At 39.7% G+C, this 21,694-nt stretch overlaps 1 protein-coding gene across 2 annotated transcripts in view; it reads left to right on the top strand.

Annotated features, from left to right (window-relative positions):
- Positions 1-21,694, top strand: part of CAAP1 (caspase activity and apoptosis inhibitor 1) — a 71,745-nt gene that overhangs the window by 24,042 nt on the left and 26,009 nt on the right. For both annotated transcript variants that reach the window (XM_002707954.5, XM_070053088.1), the window contains one exon: positions 13,708-13,781. In XM_002707954.5, the coding sequence (XP_002708000.1) occupies positions 13,708-13,781 (74 nt within the window). The remainder of the gene's footprint in view (positions 1-13,707; positions 13,782-21,694) is intronic.

Below are 21,694 nucleotides of genomic sequence, written 5' to 3'. Positions count from 1 at the left end.
CATGAACCAGTGCTCATATGGGATGCCAGTGTCACAGGCGGAGACTTAGCCCATTATACCACAGTGCTGGCCCCAAGATTTATCTATTTATTTGAAAGGCTGAGTGACACAGAGAAAGAGATATATTCCATTTGTGGTTCAGTATCCAAATGCCTTCAACAGCCAGGGTTGGGGCAGGCTAGAGGTGGGATCCATGGACTCCACTCTGGTCTCACTAGGATATCAGGGGCACAAGCACTTGGACCATCTTCCATTGCTTTCCCAATTAGCAGGGAGCTGGATGGGAAGCAGAGCAGCTGGGACTCAGACTGGCACTTTGAATGTGAGATGCTGTCATCCCGAGTGGCGACTTGACCCCTTTACACCACAACACCAGTAACCATACATGTAATTTTTAAAGTGTTTCCCTATGTTAATAATTTTTTCAGATGATATTTCCTGTCTGAGTTAGAAAAAAAATATTTCATTGTATTAGGTTATTTTCCTTTTTATTATAAATTACATCAAACATACAGAAATAAGTGGAATAGATCTAACAGTTATTCCAGTTTTCCATATTTGCCTCCTGTGTTTTCCTGAAGTATTTCCAACAAGTTACAAATATTTTGATTCTAAATACTTTTGAATTTCTAGAAAATAAGAACATTTTCTCACATAGTCATATCTTTATAACACTTAAAAAAAATTTAGCAGTTCTGTGGGGCCAGCGCTCTGGTGTAGAGGGTAAAGCCACTGCTTGCAGTGCTGGCATCCCTTGTGGGCTCTAGTTCGAATCCCAGGTGCTCCACTTCCGAACCAGCTCTCTGGGAAGGCAGTAGGAGATGGCTCAAGTCCTTGGACCCCTGCACCCATGTGGGAGACCCAGAGGAGGCTCCTGGCTCCTGGCTTTGGATCGGTGCAGTTCTGGCTGTTGCGGCCATCTGGAGAGTGAACCAGCGAATGGAAGACCTCTCTCTCTGTCTCTCTCTGCCTCTGCCCCTCTGTAACTCTGCCTTTCAAATAAATAACCAAATCTTAAAAAAACTTAGCAGTTCTCTAATATTGTGATACCAATTTCAAGTCATATTTTTCCCAGGTGTCCCCAAAAGGCCTTTTAAATTTTTCACCAATGCAGAGTATAAACTGTCTATAGATTATATTCAATTATGTTTATTAAGTCTTTTAATCTGGAGCTCCTTCATCCCTCCCCCACCTTTTAATTAAGTTTAACTTTCTAAGGAAATTAGGTGAGTTCTCCTCTGGAATATTTCATCTTTGGGCTTTAAGTGATTGCTAGTTATGGTTTTGACTTGCTTTTATATGTTCTCAATTTTCTTAACCAGAAATTGTGAATTAATGTTTACTTTTTGAAGATTTATTATTTATTTAAAAGAGCAAAAGAGGGGAGGCAGAGGGGGTGGGGAAGAGAGAGATCGAGAGATCTTCCTTTGCTGATTTGTTCCTCAAATAGCCACAACACCAGATTTGGGCCGGGATGAAGCCAGGAGCCAGAATTTTCATGTGGGTCTTCCACATAAGGGTCAGGGCCCTAAGTAGTTGAGCCATCTTGTGCTGCCTTCCCAGGTACATGAGCAGGAAGCTGGGTTGGAAGTAGAATAGTTGGGACTTGAACCAGCACTCTGATATGGGTTGCTGGCGTTGCAGTTGGCAGTCTCTGCATCCAATACAATACTGCCTTCTCTGATGCCTCGTATTCCTTTTATTACTGCTGTCGTTACTTGGGCTCATCAAGATAATCCATCTGTCTCAAAATCCTTAATCACACCCACAAAATCCCATTTTTCATGTAAGTTAACATTCACAATTTCTGGGAACATAAGCATGTTTAGGCATCAGTTATTCAGCCTAGCACACTAAGGGAAAATAGGAAGCTCTCGATAGGTCTTATTGATCAAAACTACAATAACAAAAACCCTGAATGGATATATGTATAAATATGAGTAACATACTCATATATGTAAATTTAAACGATACATGAAAGTTTAAAGTGAAAATAAAAGTCTTTCTACTTTTATCTTCCCATCTAACCCCAACTTCTTCCTATCCTTGTCATCTGTCTAAAGCAGTACTTCTTTTCTTCTTATTAAAAATTTAGTTATTTGAAAGAGTTTTAGCAAGAGGAGAGACAGAGGCGAGAGATCTTCCATCTGCTGGTTTACTCTCCAAATCGCTGCAGTGACCAGAGCTGGACCAGGCTGAAGCCAGGAGCTTCATCTGGGTCTCCCACATGAGTGCAGGGGCCCAAGCACCTGGGCCATCCTTTGCTGCTTTCCTAGGCACATTAGCAGGAAGCTGGATTGGAAGTGGAGCAGCCAGTACTTGAACTGGTTCCCATATGGGATGCTGAATAAACAGATAACAGCTTAACCTGCTGTGCCACAGCGCTGGGCCCAGAGCAGTACTTCTAAACCTTTTTTTGTTGCCAAATATTTCTTTCGGAAGTCTAGTTAAACCTGAGGATCCTTTATCAAAGTAATTTTCTCCTTAATTCATGGATTAAAAGAGAATCACAAAGAAAGTCAATTTTTGAAATGGTAAATAAAAATATTTTGCAACATAATATATGCTTCTGTACATGTTAATAAGATCAAGCAGTGAGGCCTGGCATCCTGGCACAGCAGATTAAGCTGCTGCCTGTGATGCCAGCAAAGCTAGCAATGCTTGTTGGAGTGGCAGTTTTGAGTTCTGGCTGCTCCAGTTCCCTGCTGATGTCCTGGGAAAGCAGCAGAATGTGGCCCAATTACTTGGGCCCCTGCCACCCATGTGTGTGGAGACCTGGATGGAGTTCCTGGCTCCTAGATTCAGCCTGGCCTTGACCTGGCTATAAGAGCCATTTGAGGAGTCAGTCAGTGATGGAAGATCTCTCTCTCTCTTTTTCTTTCTTTTTCTTTCTCTCTGTCTCACTCTCTGTCACTGTGGCTTTCAAATAAATCTTTTTTAAAAAAATCTGCCCCTCTTCCAGGCCAGCTCTCTGCTGTGGCCAGGGAGGGCAGTGGAGGATGGCCCAAGTGCTTGGGCCCTGCACCCCATGGGAGACCAGGAGAAGCACCTGGCTCCTGCCATTGGATCAGCGTGGTACACTGGCCGCAGCGCGCCAACCGTGGCGGCCATTGGAGGGTGAACCAACGGCAAAGGAAGACCTTTCTCTCTGTCTCTCTCACTCTCACTGTCTACTCTGCCTGTCAAAAAAAAAAATAAAAAATAAAAAATAAATAAAAAAATAAATAAATAAAATAAAAAAATCTAACAGCTGTTCTCACTTCCATAATTTTTATTTTATTATTTTTTAAAGATTTATTTATTTATTTGAAAGTTAGAGTTACACAGAGAGAGGAGAGGCAGAGAGAGAAAGAGAGGTCTTTCCATCTGCTAATTCACTCCCTAGTTGACCACAACTGCTGGAGCTGTGCTGATCCGAAGCCAGGAGCCAGGAGCTTCCTCTGGGTCTCCCATGATGGTGCAGGGACCTAAGGACTTGGGCCATCCTCCAGTGCTTTCCCAGGCCATAGCAGAGAGCTGGATTGGAAGTGGAGCAGCCAGGACTTGAACCGGCTCCCCTATGGGATTCTGGCACTGCAGGTGACGGCTTTACCAGCTATGCCACAACATCAGCCCCTCACTTCCATAATTTTAAAATAGAGATAAGTATAAACAATATTTTGAATATTTGTGATGATTACTTTATATGAAAATACCTGTGGCTGGCGCCGTGGCTCAACAGGCTAATCCTCCTCCTTGTGGCGCCGGCACACCGGGTTCTAGTCCCGGTCAGGGCGCCGGATTCTGTCCCGGTTGCCCCTCTTCCAGGCCAGCTCTCTGCTATGGCCAGGGAGTGCAGTGGAGGATGGCCCAAGTGCTTGGGCCCTGCACCCCATGGGAGACCAGGATAAGTACCTGGCTCTTGCCATCGGATCAGCGCGATGCGCCGGTTGCAGCGTGCCAGCTGTGGCGGCCATTGGAGGGTGAACCAATGGCAAAAGGAAGACCTTTCTCTGTCTCTCTCTCACTGTCCACTCTGCCTGTCAAAAAAAAAAAAAAAAAAAAAAAGAAAGAAAATACCTGTGACTCTGTTGGTGATTCTATTATGCGACCCAATCACAGATACTGCTTATACATAAAGAAAATTTCAGTTATATTTTAGTGAAACGTACTTTTTCTCTATCTGGTGGGTTGAAAGAGTTTCCCCAAAGTTAGCCATAATCTAGTCCCTGGAATCTGAGTATTTATCTGGCAAAAAGACTTTGCAGGTATGATTGAAGTGGGTTGTTGAGATGGGGAGATTTTTCTAAAGTATCTGAATGGACCCTAAATGCAGTCATTTGTGTCCTCATAGGAGGAAATCAGAAGGAGATACGATGAAAGAAGCCTGATAAAAGCATAAGGAAACAGAAGTATTATGCTCTTGGGTTCAGAGATAGAGTAAGGGTCATGAGGGAATGAAAGGAAATGCTGGAGAGAGAGAGAGAGAGAGAGAGAGAGACAGACAGAGACATAGACATAGACATAGACATGGAGGAGCATCCATCCCTGGTTTGTTCCCCAAATGCCTTCAAAGGCTGGGGTCTGGGTCAGGCTAAAGCTATGAAACTCAGTCCATGTGCGTGGCTGTGTGTGAGACAAGACCTGCTGCCTCCTAGGGTACACATTAATTAGCAGGAAACTGGAATTGGGAGCAGAGCTGGGACTTGAACCCAGGCATTATGAATATTGAATGTGGGTATCCCAACAAGTGTCTAAACTGCTAGGTTACATGCATGCTCCCACCTGCATTTTTTTTAAGAAAGCTTTTATTTAATGAATATAAATTTCATAGGTACAATTTTAGGAATATAGCAGTTCTTCCCCCATACCCACCCTACCATCCTCATTCCTGTCCCTACTCCTACTCCCTCTCCCATCCCATTCTTTATTAAGATTCATTCTTAATCAACTTTATATACAGAATTCCAACTCTATAAGACTAAGATTTCCAGAATTTGGACCCACAAGACATACAAAGTATGAAGTACTGTTTGAAAACAAGTTTTATAGTTAATTCATATAGTACAACTCATTAACGACAGAGGTCCTATGTGGGGAGTAAGTGCACAGTGACTTCTATTATTGACTTAACAATTGATACGCTTATGTATGATGTCAATAACCACCGAGGCTCCTTTTTTTTTTTTTTTGGACGGGCAGAGTTAGAGAGAGAGAGACAGAGAGAAAGGTCTTCCTTTTATGTTGGTTCACTCACCAAATGGCTGGTACACTGCGCTGATCCAAAGCCAGGAGCCAGGTGCTCCTGGTCTCCCATGTGGGTGCAGGGCCCAAGCACTTGGGCCATCCTCCACTGCCTTCCTGGGCCACAGCAGAAAGCTGGCCTGGAAGAGGAGCAACCAGGACAGAATCCGGTGCCCCAACTGGGACTAGAACTTGAGGTGCTGGCGCCGCAGGCAGAGGATTAGCCAAGTGAGCCGCGGCGCTGGCCACTGAGGCTCTTGACATCAGTTGCCAAGGCTATGGAAGCCTTTTGAGTCCACAAACTCTGTCAGTATTTAGATAAGGCCACATGCAAAGTGGAAGTTCTCTCCTCCCTTTAGAGACAAGTACAGCCTTCTTTGATGACCTCTTCTTTCCTTTCTGCTGGGATCTCACTCATAGTGATCCTTCATGTAGATCATTGTTTGCCATAGTATCTTGGCTTTCCATGCCTGAAATGCACTCATGGGCTTTTCAGGCAGATCCAAATACCTTAAGGGCTGATTCTGAGGTCAGAGTTCTCATAGGGTGTTTGTCATTCTTTGAGTCTGCTGTGTGGACTGCTTCCCATGTTGGAACATTATTTTTTTTTTTTAATTCTATCTATTGTTATTACCAGACACTTGGTTTTATATTTTTGATCCCTTTGACACTTAATCCTATCTATGTGATCAATTACACACTTAATATGGTCACTTTAACATGCAAGATGGCATTACTACCATCTAGCTTAACGGAATTTGGAGTTCCATGGCAAGTTTTTAGCTTTGCCCTTAGTGATAAGTCCATGGGAACATGTGCGGAACTGTACAGCTCCTCCCTCTCTTATTCCCACTCTTATTTTTTGCTTGGACCTATTTTCAGTTGGATTTATACACCTATGAATAATTCTATGTTAAGAGCTCAACCAATAGTATTAAGTAGAAAAGAAAATAATAAAAAAATTAAGATAATAAACTGTTCCTCCACAGTCAGGACAAGGGCTGTTCAAGTCATTACTTCTGATAGTGTCAATTTTACTTTTCCTGGTTTCCTTTTAGGTGTTTTCTTAGTTGTCAAATATCAGGGAGAACATATGGTATTTGTTGCTTTGGGATTGGCTTATTTCACTTAGTATGATGTCTTTCAGATTCATCCATTTTGTTGCAATTACACCGGATTTCTTTCTTTCTTTTTTTTTTTTTTTTTAACCTCTGTGTAGTATTCCATAGAGTACATATCCCATACTTTCTTTAGCCTTCCATTGACGGGCATTTAGGTTGATTCCATCTCTTAGCTATTGTGAATTGAGCTGCAATAAACATGGAGGTACAGATAACTCTTTTATTTGCAGATTTCATTTCCCTTGGGTAAATTCCGAGAAGTGGGATGGCTGAGTCATATGGTAGGACTATATTCAGATTTCTGAGGTATCCAAACTGTCTTCCATAGTCGTTTTACCAGTTTGCATTCCCAGCAACAGTGGATTAAAGTACCTTTTCCCCCACATACTCACCAGCATTTGTTGATTTCTGTATGAAAGCCATTCTAACTGAGGTGAGGTGAAAATTGATTGTGGTTTTCGTTTGCATTTCCCTCATGGCTAGTGATCCTGACCATTTTTTCATATGTCTGTTGGCCATTTGGATTTCCTCTTTTTTTTTTTTTTTTAAAGACTTATTTATTTACTTGAAAGTCACAGTTACACAGAGAGGAGAGGCACAGAGAGGTCTTCCATCCGCTGGTTCACTCCCCAAATGGCTGCAATGGCTGGAGCTATGCCGATCTGAAGCCAGGATCCAGGAGCTTCTTCCGGGTCTCCCACATGGATTCAGGGGCCCAAGGACTTGGGCCAAATTCTACTGCCTTCCCAGGTCATAGCAGAGCACTAGATTGGAAGTAGAACAGCTGGGGCTCGAACGGGCGCCCATATGGGATGCCAGCACTGCAGGCAGTGGCTTTACCCACTACGCCACATCGCCGGCCCCTGAATTTCCTCTTTTTAAAAATGTCTGTTTAAGCCCCTGGCCCATCTCTTAAGTGGGTTGTTTATTTTGTTGTTGTGGAGTTTCTTGATCTCTTTTTAGATTCTGATTATTAATTCTTTATCAGTTGCGTAGCTTGCAAATAATTTCTCCCATTCTGTCAGTTGCCTCTTCACTTTCCTGACTTTCTTTTGCTGTACAGAAACTTCTCAATTTGAAGTAATCCCATTTGTTAATTTTGGCTTCGACTGTGCCTCTGGGGTCTTTTCCATGAAGTCTTTGCCTGTGCCTATATCTTGCAGGGTTTCTCCAATGTTCTCTAATAATTTGATGGTGTTGGGTGGTAGATTCAGATCTTTAATCCATGTTGAGTGGATTTTTGTGTAAGATATAAGGTAGGGGTCTTGCTGCATACTTCTGCGTGTGGAAACCAGTTTTCCCAACACCATTTGTTGAAGAGACTGTCCTTACTCCAGGGATTAGTTTTAGCTCCTTGATCAAAGATAATTTGGTTGTAGATGTTTGGGTTGATTTCTGCTGTTTCTATTCTGTTCCATTGGTATATCCATCTGTTTTTGTACCGGTACCAGGCTGTTTTGATTATAACTGCCTTGAAGTATGACTTAAACTCTGGTATTGTGATGCCTCTGGCTTTGTTTCGGTTTTACAAGATTGCTTTAGTTATTCGAGGTCTCCTGTGCCTCCATATGAATTTCAGCATCATTTTTTCTAGATCTGAGAAGAATGTCTTTGGTATTTTGATTGGTATCACATTGAATCTGTAAATTGCTCTTTGGAAGAATGGACATTTTGATGATACTGATTCTTCTAACCTATGAACATGAAAGATTTTTCCATTTTTTTGTATCTTCTATTTCTTTCTTTAATGTTTTGTAATTCTCATCATAGAGATCTTTGTCATCCTTGGTTAAATTTATTCCAAGGTATTTTTTTTTTTTTTTTTTGTAGCTATTGTGAATGGGATTGATCTTAGAAGTTCATTCTCAGCTTTGGCATTGTCTGTGTATACAAAGGCTGTTGATTTTTATGTATTGACTTATATCCTGCTACTTTACCAAACTTCTGTGAGTTCCAATAGTCTCTTAGTGGAATTTCTTGGATCCCCTATCCATAGAATCATGTCATCTGCAAATAGGGATAGTTTCACTTCGTCCTTCCCAATTTGTATCCCTTTGATTTGTTTTTCTTGCCTAATGGTTCTGTCTAAAACTTCCAGGACTCTATTGAATAGCAATGGTGAGAGTGGGCATTCTGTCTGGTACCACATCTCAGTGGGAATGCTTCTAACTTTTCCCCATTTAGTAGGATGCTGGCTGTGAGTTTGTCATATTTTGTCTTGATTGTGTTGAGGAATGTTCCTTGTATACCCAATTTGCTTAAAGTTTTCATCATGAAAGGGTGTTGAATTTCATTAAATGCTTTCTTGGCATCTATTGAGATAATCATATGGTTTTTGTTCAGCAGTTTGTTAATGTGGTGTATCACATTGATTGATTTGCGAATGTTGAACCATGCCTGCATACCAGGGATAAATCCCACTTGGTCTGAGTGGCTGATCTTTCTGATGTGTTGTTGGATTCAATTGAATAGAAATTTGTTGAGGATTTTTGCATCTATGTTTATCAGGGAAATTAGTCTGTAATTCTCTTTCTCTGTTTCATCCTTTTTCAGTTTTAGGAATTAAGATGATACTGGCTTTGTAGAAAGAATTTGGGAGGATTCTCTCTTTCTGAATTGTTTTGGATAACTTGAGAAGAATTGGAGTTAGTTCTTTAAAAGTCTGGTAGAATTCAGCAGTGAATCCATCCTGTCCTGGGCTTTTCTTTGTTGGGAGGGCCATTATTACTGATTCAATTTGTGTCTTTTCATTACGGGTCTGTTTAGGTTTTCTGTGCCTTCATGGCTTGATTTAGGAAGGCTGTATGTGTGTAGAAATCTGTCCATTTCTTCTAGGTTTCCCAGTTTGTTGGCTAACAGCTTCTGGTAGTAAGTTTTGATCATTCTTTTTATTTCTGTGGTAGCTGTTGTTACATTGCCTTTTTCATCCCTAATTTTATTGATTTGGGTCTCCTCTCTTCTTTTTTTGGTTGATTGAGCCAATGGTGTGTCAATTTTGTTTATTTTTTTATTTTTTATTTTTTTTGTTTTAGCTGTTCTGTGGTTGTACTACTAGTCGTTTTTTGGCAGTGGGTAGAGAGATATCGCATCTACCAGTTTATTCTCCAAATGCCTCAGTGACAGTCTTAGACTGGGTCAGTTGGGTGTCCATGTGCATGGCAAGAACACAGCAGTGAGCACCATCACTATGTTTCCCAGGTTCTGTACCAATAGGAAGCTGGGATTAGGAGTCAAACCCAGACACTGTGATGTGGGACATGGTGGGTATCCCAAAAAGTATCTTAATCACTAAGCCAAATGCCCACCTTTATTTTCTTAATAGTAGAGACATTACAAGAAGGTAGGTTGGTTTCATTCAACTTCAGTTTTTACTCCCAGGAATATGGAGATAATCCAGGATTATTCTTTTGTTATGCCAGATTATCCGATTCTTTTTTCAGGTGACTTTTGCCAAAATGAGAAGAATCAGACTCCAGACTCAAGCTTGTTTATCCTTTTGTTGAGGTACCCTTACAGCATTTTTCACATGAATAGGAAATTGACACTCCCCCTCTTCCTGCCTTTAGAAATATAGTTTTTAAATCTTTAATAGTTCACAAGTGTAGTTCTTAAGTTCCATAGATCCTACCCTTAGTATATTACCTTGATAAAAAAAAAATCACCAAATTCTAAGAAACAATAGAGAGTAAGAAAGTATTGAGGTTAAAGAAAGTTGGACTGATGTTATTTGAGAACTTAAATCACAGGAATTGATGGTGGGCCTTTATAATTCAGTGCCACACTTGTGAGTTAAACTGCTTCAGAGAGGGCACTCTGCGAATGGGAGAAGGGAACTAGAAAAGTGCAAGCAGGCCTTTTCTTTTGTTTTAAATACAACAGAACACAAAGGTCATTTCAAAATTGGTAAGCCAAACTGGCTTTGTTGATATTTTCCCTCCTTTTTTTTTCCCCTCTCTCCAGTCATTAATAAAATTCTAACATGGTTTTAAAGTGCTTGATAGAAATATTTAAATATGAATTGGACTTCTTTAGTTTTCCTAGTTCTATCATCTAGTTCTATCTCTGAGAGTAGATATTTTTATTTTCATAAAACTAGAACTAAAAATGTGTGTACATATAATTTTGTTTAAGACATTTCCTTTTTGTAAATATCTTTCATGCAATTTAAAATCTTTAGATTGTATTAGAGAACTCTGAACTTATATGATAATTTTACTTGTAAAGTCTACATCTTGGAAAAATTTGCTAGTACTGATTTTCCAACTATTCAAAACTATTTCTGAGATTTTTTGTTTCCTTCAGGTGGTACTGATGTAAAAGCATTTGGTTATTTCCCTTTTCTGCCACAGGGTGGTGTACTCCTCCTACTAACTGAAATTCTGTTTAGTGACTTCAACAGCTTGATCAAACCCATCTAAGAATGCTGGAATGCTATAAAAGTCTTTTTGGGCAGACTTTATGACAGCAGATCGTGTTTATAGTGGCATCCAATCTTATTTGAAGGGGATTTAAGCTTTTTTTTTTTTTACCAATTTTTTGCATTATTATTAATTAAAACAATTACTTGTAAATAATTCTAGACTGAGATATTGCAAGACTATATAAGAAACATCCATGCATCCTTTATCTAGATTTACCTATTAAGATTTCATCTGTTTTACACACCTTCTTGTTACAGATGACAGTACTTCAAAAAAGTTCACGGAAACATGGAATTAAAAGTTGACTTTGGTATCGCTTCTCAGCCTTTCGGCTAAGATCAAGCGTAAATCTTCCTTTGGTATAAAAATCTTTGAAACCCATGTAAACAGGGGTCTTCAAAAAGTTTATGGAAAATGCGTGTTATGCAAAAATAAAGATATTTTTTGCTCCAAAATAAACATCTTTTAATTACATTTTCCTTGAATTTTTTCAAGTACCCTTAGTTTTTCTAAATGGTAGTCTGTTACATATTCACTGGTATCAACTTCAGGAAATTTAACATTGATGCCATGCTTTTATGCAGTCTTTTGATACATTAATGTTGTTTATAACATTTCCCCCTCCAGTTCAACACTCAAATTAGTTATAGTATTTAATTTTGACTCTTTGGAGTTTTTTTCTCTATTAACCTGGAGTATTTCCACAGCCTTTTGTCTTTTATAACATTGTCATTGAACTTCCTCCTCTTAGTAGAACTTTACTCAGTTCATTGTGGCTTTGATGATTGTCATAATACAGGTTATAAGTCAGGATATATCGGTTATGTATATCACTTGAAGTATTATATACATATGTCTTATTTTTATTGGTGATGTCACATGTGTTTTGTTGAAGTCTATTTTTGTAAATTTAGATGTATGTGCTTAGAAGAAGAGTTAAGTGTCATTCAGGATGTGTAAAAGCATACATTTTCCTTAATGGGAAGATAGTTGGAAATAGATTAATATTCCTAGTTGGTAAAATCTAACTTAAGTGGAAGGTTTTAGGTAGTACATTCTACCTTTATTCCTTGCAAAGCTCTTAATGTAGTATATTGGCATTTATTCTGTTCTGTTCTGGGATTGCCAAGGAGAATTGTTACAGTCCTTCTTGGGATATGTCAGTCATTCTGTTTATTTTTATGTTTATTTTTTATTTATTTATTTATTTTTGACAGGCAGAGTAGACAGTGAGTGAGAGAGACAGAGAGAAAGGTCTTCCTTCTTGCCGTTGGTTCACCCTCCAATGGCCGCCACAGCTGGCGCGCTGCAGCCGGCGCATCGCGCTGCTCCGAAGCCAGGAGCCAGGTGCTTCTCCAGGTCTCCCATGGGGTGCAGGGCCCAAGGACTTGGGCCATCCTCCACTGCACTCCCGGGCCACAGCAGAGAGCTGGCCTGGAAGAGGGGCAACCGGGACAGAATCCGGCGCCCTGACCGGGACTGGAACCCGGTGTGCTGGCGCCGCAAGGCAGAGGATTAGCCTAGTGAGCCGGCTCAGTCATTCTGTTTAAAGAGTAAAGTCTGAGTGGATGATATTAGACAAGAAAGAAGTATAAAGACCTGAGATCTCAATTACAAGCCTCAGATGTCATAGTTAATATCACAATTTAAATTTTTGTAGTATGTTTGAGTTTGGCTTGTATTAATGAAGGATTAATACAACACAAATGCAAAGTGCCAAATATATAGACTGGAAAGGATGTTGTAAACTTGGCAAAGAATTGATCCTAACTTTTTTGTTTAAAAGTTTATTAATTGAAATGCTGAGTGAGAGAAAGAGAGAAATAGAGCAAGCGAGATCTTCCATCTGCTGGTTCATTCCTCAAGTGTCTGCAACAGCCAAAACCAGGGCAGTCAGGAGCCAGGAGCTTCTTCTGGGTCTCCCATATGGGTGCAGGGCTCAAGCACTGGGACCATCCTTCACTGCTTTCCCAGGTCATCAGCAGGGAGCTGGATCAGAAGTGGAGCAACCAGGACTTAAACTGGTGCCCATATAGGATGCTGATGCCTCAAGCAGTGGTTTTACCCTCAATGCCATGTTGCCAGCCCTAAGTTGTTTTTTTTTTTTTAATCCTTGGGTTATTTGATTAATTTGGTACTGTTAATTAAGTAGAAATAATTCTGTTAGTAAAAGGAATTTCTAAGTATTACTTCCAGCATGTTATGGTAGTCTTAGGATGCATATAAAAATTCTCAAGCTAATAGATACATATTTTGAAGAAAATGATTACCCATCTTGAGGAAAATTATCATTTGAATACTTACAATTAATTTTTTAACTTTTTGCTGGAATGTTTTTACAAGTTGTATTAAGATGGTATAATGCTGTCTTAAGAAAGACAGAATCAATTTAGTTTGTAGCTTTATTGCAGAACATAGCAAATTGAAACTTTTTTGCATGATCTTACATTTAATCCATTTACTTTGATTATATATGTTATTAGATATAAAATATGTATTTTCCACATACTGTAGACATCAAAGTATTTGAAGTATGAAATTAGATGAATATAAAGTAATATGAATGCTAAAATGCCCATTAAGTTTAACAGTTGAACTTGGAAAATTATTGGAGACTGCTGTGAATTGTGATTTCTCCCATCAGCTATCCTGCAGAGTGTTGGAAGGGAGAAAAAATTACATCCATTTTCAATACTTCCAAGTTTGCCTTTTGATTTTGCAAATAAATAGACTGCTTCAACTACTGGTTATAGTTTGTAGCTGCTGCTTCTGGCACTTGTTTACACGTTTCTGAGTTTCCAGGATGCACTAAATGATATCCCGGGGGCTTGTAAGAAGTCAGTGTGTCTTTCTAGGAGCATAGCCTAATTCCAGGAACATGGACAGTAATATGTGATTGGATATAGTTTCACAATTTTTTAAAATTTATTTTCATTCCACAGGCAAGATACCTGTATGGATTCTGCTTCATCCCTGAAAGAGAACAAGCAATCTGAGGGTTTGGAATTAAAACAAGGTATGAATCAAGTACTTTTGCATAACATTTGTCTGAAGATTAGAAGCATTTTATCAGTAATAAATTTTCAGTGTTTCAAGTAGCCCCATTTTACAGATAGGGAAACAGTAATTTACTTGGTCTATGATCAAAAGAGGAAATAATACATTCTTTATTTCATAGCTACTTTTGCTACTGTAGTGTCTCTACCTTAACTATGTGTAGTTAGTTGCAAATGTCACCAGAAAATTCTTTTTATTTTAAAGATTTACATATTTATTTGAAAGTCAGAGTTAAACAGAGAGAAGAGAGGCAGAGAGAGAGAGAGAGAGGTCTTCCATCTGCTGGTTCACTCCTCAATTGGCTGCAATGACCAGAGCTGTGCCGATCTGAAGCCAGGAGCCAGGAGCTTCTTCCAGGTCTCCTATGTGGGTACAGGGACCCAAGGACTTGGGGCATCTTCTACTGCTTTCCCAGGCCATAGCAGAGGGTTGGATTGGAAGTAGAGCAGCCAGATCTCGAACCCATATGGGATGCAGGGCATTAACCCCCTGAGCCACAGTTCTGGCCCCCAGAAAATTCGTATCTTGAATAATTTTAATTTAATAACTTCTGTAATATATCCTCAACTGCAAGATGTTGGGACTAGTGTAACTTTGAGTTGTTTGTGGAAAAAATGATGTTTTATAGGATGACATTTGTTCCTTATTTATTGCTTTCTTTAAACCAGTACTTTTTGACATTACCAACTATCACAAATAAAGTGAAATTTATTCAAGCCAAGTAGATTAATGAGGTTAATCTTTTTTAAAAATTAGTCTTAGATCTTTTTTTTAAAGATTTATTTATTTATTGAAAGAGTTACTCAGAGAGAGAAGTCTTCCATCCACTGTTTCACTTCTTAGTTGGCTGTGTTAGAGAGAGAGAGAGAGAGAGAGAGAGAGAGAGGGGTCTTCCATCTGCTGTTTCACCTCTTAGTTGGCTGTATTGTCTGGAGCTGAGCTGATCCAAAGCCAGGAGCTAGGAGCTTCTTCCGAATCTCCCACACTGGTGCAGGGGCCCAAGGACTTGGGCCATTTTCCATTGCTTTCCTGGGTGCATTAGCAGGGAGCTGGATCAAAAGTGGAGCAGTGAGGACTCAAACCAGCACCCATATTGGATGCCAACACTGCAAGTGGCAGCTTTACCCACTATGCCACAGTGCCAGCCCCTTAGGTCATATATTTTTTTTAATTTTAAGATTATTTTTATTTATTTGAAAGGCAGAGTAAGAGCAAGAGACAGGGAGAGAGAGGGAGAGAAAAAACCAGAGAGATCCTCCATTCACTGCTTCAGTCGCCAAATGGCTTCAATAGGCAAGGCTGTGCCAGGCCAAAGCCAGGAGCCACGAGCTTCTTTCTAGTCTCCCATATGGGTTCAGGGGCCCAAGTACTGGGGTCAGTCTCCGCTGCTTTCACAGGTGCATTTGCGGGGAGCTGGATCGGAAGTGGAGCAGTCAGGTCTCCAAATGGTGCCCATGTTTGATACTAGCCCCAGGCTAACCTTCTAAATGTTTTTTGTTTCTTTGTTTGCTGATCTTTTAAATATTTTTTGTTTGGTTGGTTTCTTCTCATCTCTAGTAGGAACAGTTAAAAGTAAAGTAAGTTTTTGTTAGTTATTCAAATGCCCTATCACCTTGTACTTTTTTCCTGGTAAAATTAATGCAAAGCAATGAGCATCAGCCAAGAAATTGGGTTGTCTATTATGTAAGTACTTAATCTCTTATGACATAAAATAGTTTCTCTAAAACTTAAATCATAGGAATTTATTTGGTTGGTAATTTAATTGGTAGAGAGAATCAGGTCAAGATTTTATTTAGGGAGCCGGCGCCGCAGCTCACTAGGCTAATCCTCCGCCTTGCGGCTCCAGCACACCGGGTTCTAGTCCCGGTCAGGGCGCCGGATTCTGTCCCGGTTGCCCCTCTTCCAGGCCAGCTCTCTGCTGTGGCCCGGGAGTGCAGTGGAGGATGGCCCAAGTGCTTGGGCCCTGCACTCCATGGGAGACCAGGATAAGTACCTGACTCCTGCCTTCGGATCAGTGTGGTGCGCCAGCTGCAGCGCACCAGCCACGGTGGCCATTGGAGGGTGAACCAAGGGCAAAAGGAAGACCTTTCTCTCTGTCTCTCTCTCTCACTGTCCACTCTGCCTGTCAAAAAAAATAAAAAAAAGATTTTAAAGATTTATTTACTTATTTGAAAGGCAAAGTTACAGAGAGGCAGAGGCAGAGAATCATTCGCTGGTTCACTCCCCAAGTGGCCACAGTGGCTGGAGCTGGGCTGATCCAAAACCAGGAGACTGGAGCTTCTTCCCATGTGGGTGCAGGGCCCTAGGACTTGGGCCATCTTTTTCTGCTTTCCCAGGCACATTAGCAGGAAGCTAGATCAGAAGTGGAGCCCATATGGGAAGCCCACACTGCAGGTGGTGGCTTTACCTGCTAAGCCACAGTGCCAGCCCATTTTGTTTGTGTTTTACTATGGTCTGTTACTGATACCTAATAAAGTGAAAAATGACATTGGGTAATTAATTATGTGATTTAATCTGTAACAAAATCTAGATTGTAGTTCTAACTTATGTACCAGGGAGTTTATGCTACTTCTGATTGATAGTTTTGAGAATTCTCAGTGCTTTTCAGAATTCCTGTTTGTTAGTTTTGTGAATAGCCAAACAAAATTATGTTTTTGTAGTGTGACTACTTGTGGGTACTCCCACATAAACTGAGATTCATAGGAATGAAGACTTAGATGGACAAATTATCCAGTGGTCCCTACTAAGAAAAGATGTTTTTCTGTTCTCATGTGTGGGCACCAAGAGTATTTTGGAACATCCTTCCTACTGACAACAGTCTATTTTGCTGCAATTCTTTTATGATAACTTCAGTCATTTGAAGACCAGTCTTGGTTGGGTAGAGTTAGCCAATCTCAGTAATTTATCAGTAATAAATTTTATAAATATCAGAGTAGCCTGATGTCTCAAAATTCAGATCTTTTAAAAGCTTAGGAGCCTATAGGTCAGACATAAATTCTTACTTGGCATCAGAAACATCAAAAGCATATTGATGGTATCAAGCAAAGCTGAGAAAGCATATGATCAAAGCACAGTATGATATAACTGATGATGTGACTAAATGTGTAGGTAGTGGGTAAATTAAGTTTATTGTTTTTTTAAAGGGAAATATGTAAAGTTTTTAAGAAAAATGTCCATTAAATTACTAACCAGTAAAAGTTTGTTGTATAGTGGGATAAACATGAATTATCTATAAAATTTATATCTATAGACCATCTTCCAGATAAATATTAGTATAGCTGAAATCTGAACAGATAGTAACTTATGTGGAGTTACTGAAGACACTGTGGCTTATCAGAAAATAGAAATCTTGCTAAGTTCAATGAAGGTTATTTCCTTTTAATAAATGAATTCAGATTCTCCATTTGTAATATGCAAAAGTTTAAAAAATTTAATACTGTGTCTCTAACTTTTCTTGCATAGCTAGCAATTCTCACTCAAAATTAGCTAAATAAAAACAGAATATAATGCTCCTTGTGAATGCTTTGTCATTTTAATGGCTGGACCATTTAAGAAATTTCATGGAATCTTATTTAGTACTAAAGTAACCCTTTATTCACCAGATCAAAATTTTAAAGAAATGTTTAGTTTTCTCTTTGCTCTTTCTGAATAGACTGAATCATAGTATTTATACTGGCATGTGATATGACAAGTTGTTTAAGTTACATTTTCAGGTTTTTTTAACTTCTAAAAAACTCATGTGTTTCTTGAGTAGTAAATATTAACTACAAAATAAACTGAAATTAAGATTTCTTTGTCTAGTACTAGTTGTATTATGTTGATGGGGAATATCATTTATGAAACTGGCAGCACTGAAGATGAATATCATGAAGATAGTACATTAACTTCCATTGCATTTTAACAATGTACTGATACCCAAAGAACTACCCTCACTGTGAATTGTTAACTGTAAACGTAGTCTGTGGATTGATCCATCAGTACTTAGGTAAAATAGAAACTCTTCTGTTAGAAATAGTTTGTTAAATTATTCATTTCTAACCACAATGCATCTGTATAAAAACAAATTATTTATAGTTTTACACTTTAGAACAGCTGTGTGAATGTTCATGCTCACATGTACAAGTTTGAGATTTTGTGTTAATTTCCTGGAGGATTGGGTGGACAATTGGCCAAATGGTTGAGATGCTGGTCGAGATGCCTAAATCCTGTTACTAGAGTGATAGGCTTTGAATCCCAACTCAGCTCGCAAATCCAGCTTCCTGTTAATGAACACTGTGGGAGGCTAACAATGACTCCAGTGGTTAGGTCCTTGCCACCCATGTAGGAGAACCAGGTTGAATCTGACTCCTGCCATTGCTAATATTTGGGAAGTAAGTCAGCAGATAGGATCTCTTTCATTCTTTCTTTCTTAAATAAAAATGAACAGATTTATAAATTTTCTTAAAATTAGTCATTTGTGCTATAGTTAAAAATATATAAACTTATTTGTTGAGGGTATTTAATGTGTAGAAAATATTTTTTAAAAATTAAGCAAATCTCTGATGTTAATTACCTTCCTATAGATTTATTTGTAAATAAGTAAATCCAGCAATATTAAAATATTTTAAGTTTTGCTTTAAAATTTATAACTGGGCAGATGTTTAGTTTTTCAAATTATTATAACTTCAAAAATTAAGTTTTTAAATTTATTTTATTTATGTGAGTGACAGAGAGGGAGAGACAGGGAGAGAAAGAGATCTTCATTCACTGGTTCACTCCCCAAATGGCAACAAGAGCTGGAGGCCATGCCAGGCTGAAGCCAGGAACCTGGATCTCTATGCAGTTCTACCACAGGGGTGGCAGGGGCCCAAGTATTTGGGCCATCATCCACTGCTTTTCCAGGTGCGTTAGTCAGGAAGCTTTGTCAGAAGTGTGGTTAGGGTGCTGGCATCACAGGTGGCAGTCTAACTTGTCGTGTCACAGTGCCAGCCCCAAGACTAAGTTCCTTTTTTTTTTTTTTTTTCCTAAAGGGTGATGATGTCTTCATGGAGCCCTCATGGTTTCTTTGTTTGTTATAAAGATTTGTTTATTTATTTGATAGGCAGAGTTAGAGGGAAATGCAGAGAGGAGCGTGAGAAAAGATCCATCTGTTAATTCATTCCCCAAATGGCCATAATGTCCAGGGCTAGATCATGCTGAAGCCAGGAGCTTCTTCTGGGTCTCCAACATGGTTAGCAGGGGTCCTAGCAGTGGCACTATGCTCTGCTGCTTTCCCACGCTCCTTATCAGGGAGTTGGCTCGGAAGTGGAGCAGCTGGGACCTGAACTGGTGCCTGTATGGGATGTTGGCGCAGCAGGCAGTGGTGTAACCTGCTGCTGCTGTACCACAGCAACTACTCTTACGTTTTCAGTCCTTCTTGAAAATTCGTGAGAAAAAATTAAAAACTAAATGAGAAATAGCTAAGTTAAATTTCAATATTTAGGTTGAGGAGTTAAGGTTTATAGTAGGTGTTTTTTTTTTAACTTTTATTTAATGAATATAAATTTCCAACATACAGCTTATGGATTACAATGGCTTCCCCCCCCATAACTTCCCTCCCACCCGCAACCCTCCCATCTCCCGCTCCCTCTCCCATTCCATTCGCATCAAGATTCATTTTCAATTCTCTTTATATACAGAAGATCAATTTAGCATACATTAAGTAAAGATTTCAACAGTTTGCACCCACACAGAAACACAAAGTGAACAATACTGTTTGAGTACTGTCGCTCCCCGTCTTCGTGGAGGAACGACACAGGACCCTGCGTTGTTCTTTTGTCTGCTCGGCCCTCCCCGGGTTTGCTGCTGGTTCTTCCCGGGTTGGCTACTGTCCCTTCCACCTCCGTGGAAGGGCGGTTCCCCCTGGCCACTTTCCCCACTTCCGCAGGGGAGTGGCACACCGCCAGCCGGTTCTCTCGGGGGCTGCACAGGTGTTCCTTCAGATAGATGTTCCCTCAGATGTTCCTGGTGCATGTTGTCTCTCTCCTCCTTTATAGTCCTCTTCACCAACCCCAACTCTGCTACCCACACGCCGAGTACGCTGCTCTCCTCCAATCAGGAGCAGGTCCTACAGTTTATTGGTTGAACTGGAGGCAGCTGTGTAGAAGCTGTTTCTCCCTTCTCCCAGCGCCATATTGTGGGAGAGCAGATGCATAGAATAAGTCTTAATTCCAGTAACTCAGTCCAGTCCGGGTTGCTCCCAGTTGCTCCCCACAGAGTACTAGTTATAGCATTAAATCACAAGGTACAGCACATTAAGGACAGAGATCCTACATGAGGAACAAGTGCACAGTGACTCCTGTTGTTGACTTAACAATTGACACTCTTGTTTATGGCATCAGTAATCACCCTAGGCTCTTGTCATGAGTTTCCAAGGCTATGGAAGCCCCCTAAGTTCACCGACTCTGGTCATATTTAGACAAGGCCATGGTCAAAGTGGAAGTTCTCTCTTCCCTTCAGAGAAAGATACCTCCTTCTTTGATGGCCCGTTCTTTCCACTGGAATCTCACTCGCAGAGATCTTTCATTTAGTTTAGTTTGTGGGTTTTTTTTTTTTTTTTTTTTGCCAGAGTGTCTTGGCTTTCCATGTCTAAAATACTTCATGGGCTTTTCAGCCAGATCCGAATGCCTTAAGGGCTGATTCTGAGGCCAGAGTGCTGTTTAGGACAGCTGTCATTCTATGAGTCTGCTGTGTATCCCGCTTCCCATGTTGGATCGTTCTCTCCCTTTTTAATTCTATCAGCTAGTATTTGCAGACACTATTCTTGTTTATGTGATCCCTTTGGTTCTTAGACCTATCATTATGATCAATTGTGAACAGAAATTGATCACTTGGACTAGTGAAATGGCATTGGTACATGCCACCTTGATGGGGTTGAATTGGAATCCCCTGGCACTTTAGGTGTTTTAAAATAGTTGAAGGGCTTTCAAATAGAAATGATTAAATTTGTTCAGTATGGTCTCTGAGAATAAAAAAGTAGGTAAGTTTACCATTTGATTTTTGTTTTGTTTTGTTTGGTTCACTTTATTTTGAATAATTAGAATTGTCAGAAAATCTAGTGTGGACTTCTAAGATATGTTGCTGTCTGAAGGTGTTTGAACAGAGATTACATAAATCACCACTTGGTGGTGCTGTTGTAGAGCAGATTGAGGCTAAGCTTGGCTGTTTGGCCTTGGTCTTGAAGTTTCTTTTGAGCTGGCAGATTTTGTAAAGACCAGTGTCTTGTGCGTTATTTGTACTTGGGAAAAGTGCTTAATAGCTGTTTTCTTAAATTGTTTAATGGGAGCAGAGTGAAATGTACAATTTTTTTTCTTGTTATCTCTACATTTTGTATTGTGTTAGAGAAAAAGAAAAGATGCTTGATTTGGTCTTTAGGCTTTTTGATTGTTCCTTGAAATATGTTCGTTTGAATTCAGGCATTAAAATAAATGAAACCATATGGTATACAAAGTAATCAAAATTAATAAGGCATTTACTAGATCTTACTCTGAATCTTGTATATTAGCTTTTTCATATGAAAATTTTTCTTCCTTTGTTTTAGAGAAATACTTGCAAACCCACAGAAAATATTCATACAGTTTTGCCTTTGTTACGCTCAAATCTTCTCACCTATTAAGAAAAACAAGTTGCTTCCTGCAGCAACGTTGTGGCCTTCTGATTCACAAGTTAGTGAGTGCTGGAGAGCTGTAAGAAAAGTCTTGTTTTTAAGAGCTTCAAGAAGTTGAAAAGCAGACTTTAATAATTAAGGGAAAAATGTTTGTCAATGACTAAACTGAGTGATGAAGGCTTAAAATAGCTATTTTTTGTGGACTTTTTTCTGCTTTTCAGACCAGTGGTCACCAAACTGTGATCATC

The sequence above is a fragment of the Oryctolagus cuniculus genome, chromosome 1, assembly GCF_964237555.1.
Source record: "Oryctolagus cuniculus chromosome 1, mOryCun1.1, whole genome shotgun sequence".
NCBI lineage: Eukaryota > Metazoa > Chordata > Mammalia > Lagomorpha > Leporidae > Oryctolagus > Oryctolagus cuniculus.
Note: the sequence above shows the minus strand (reverse complement) of the source record. Positions and strands in the feature narration are given on the sequence as shown.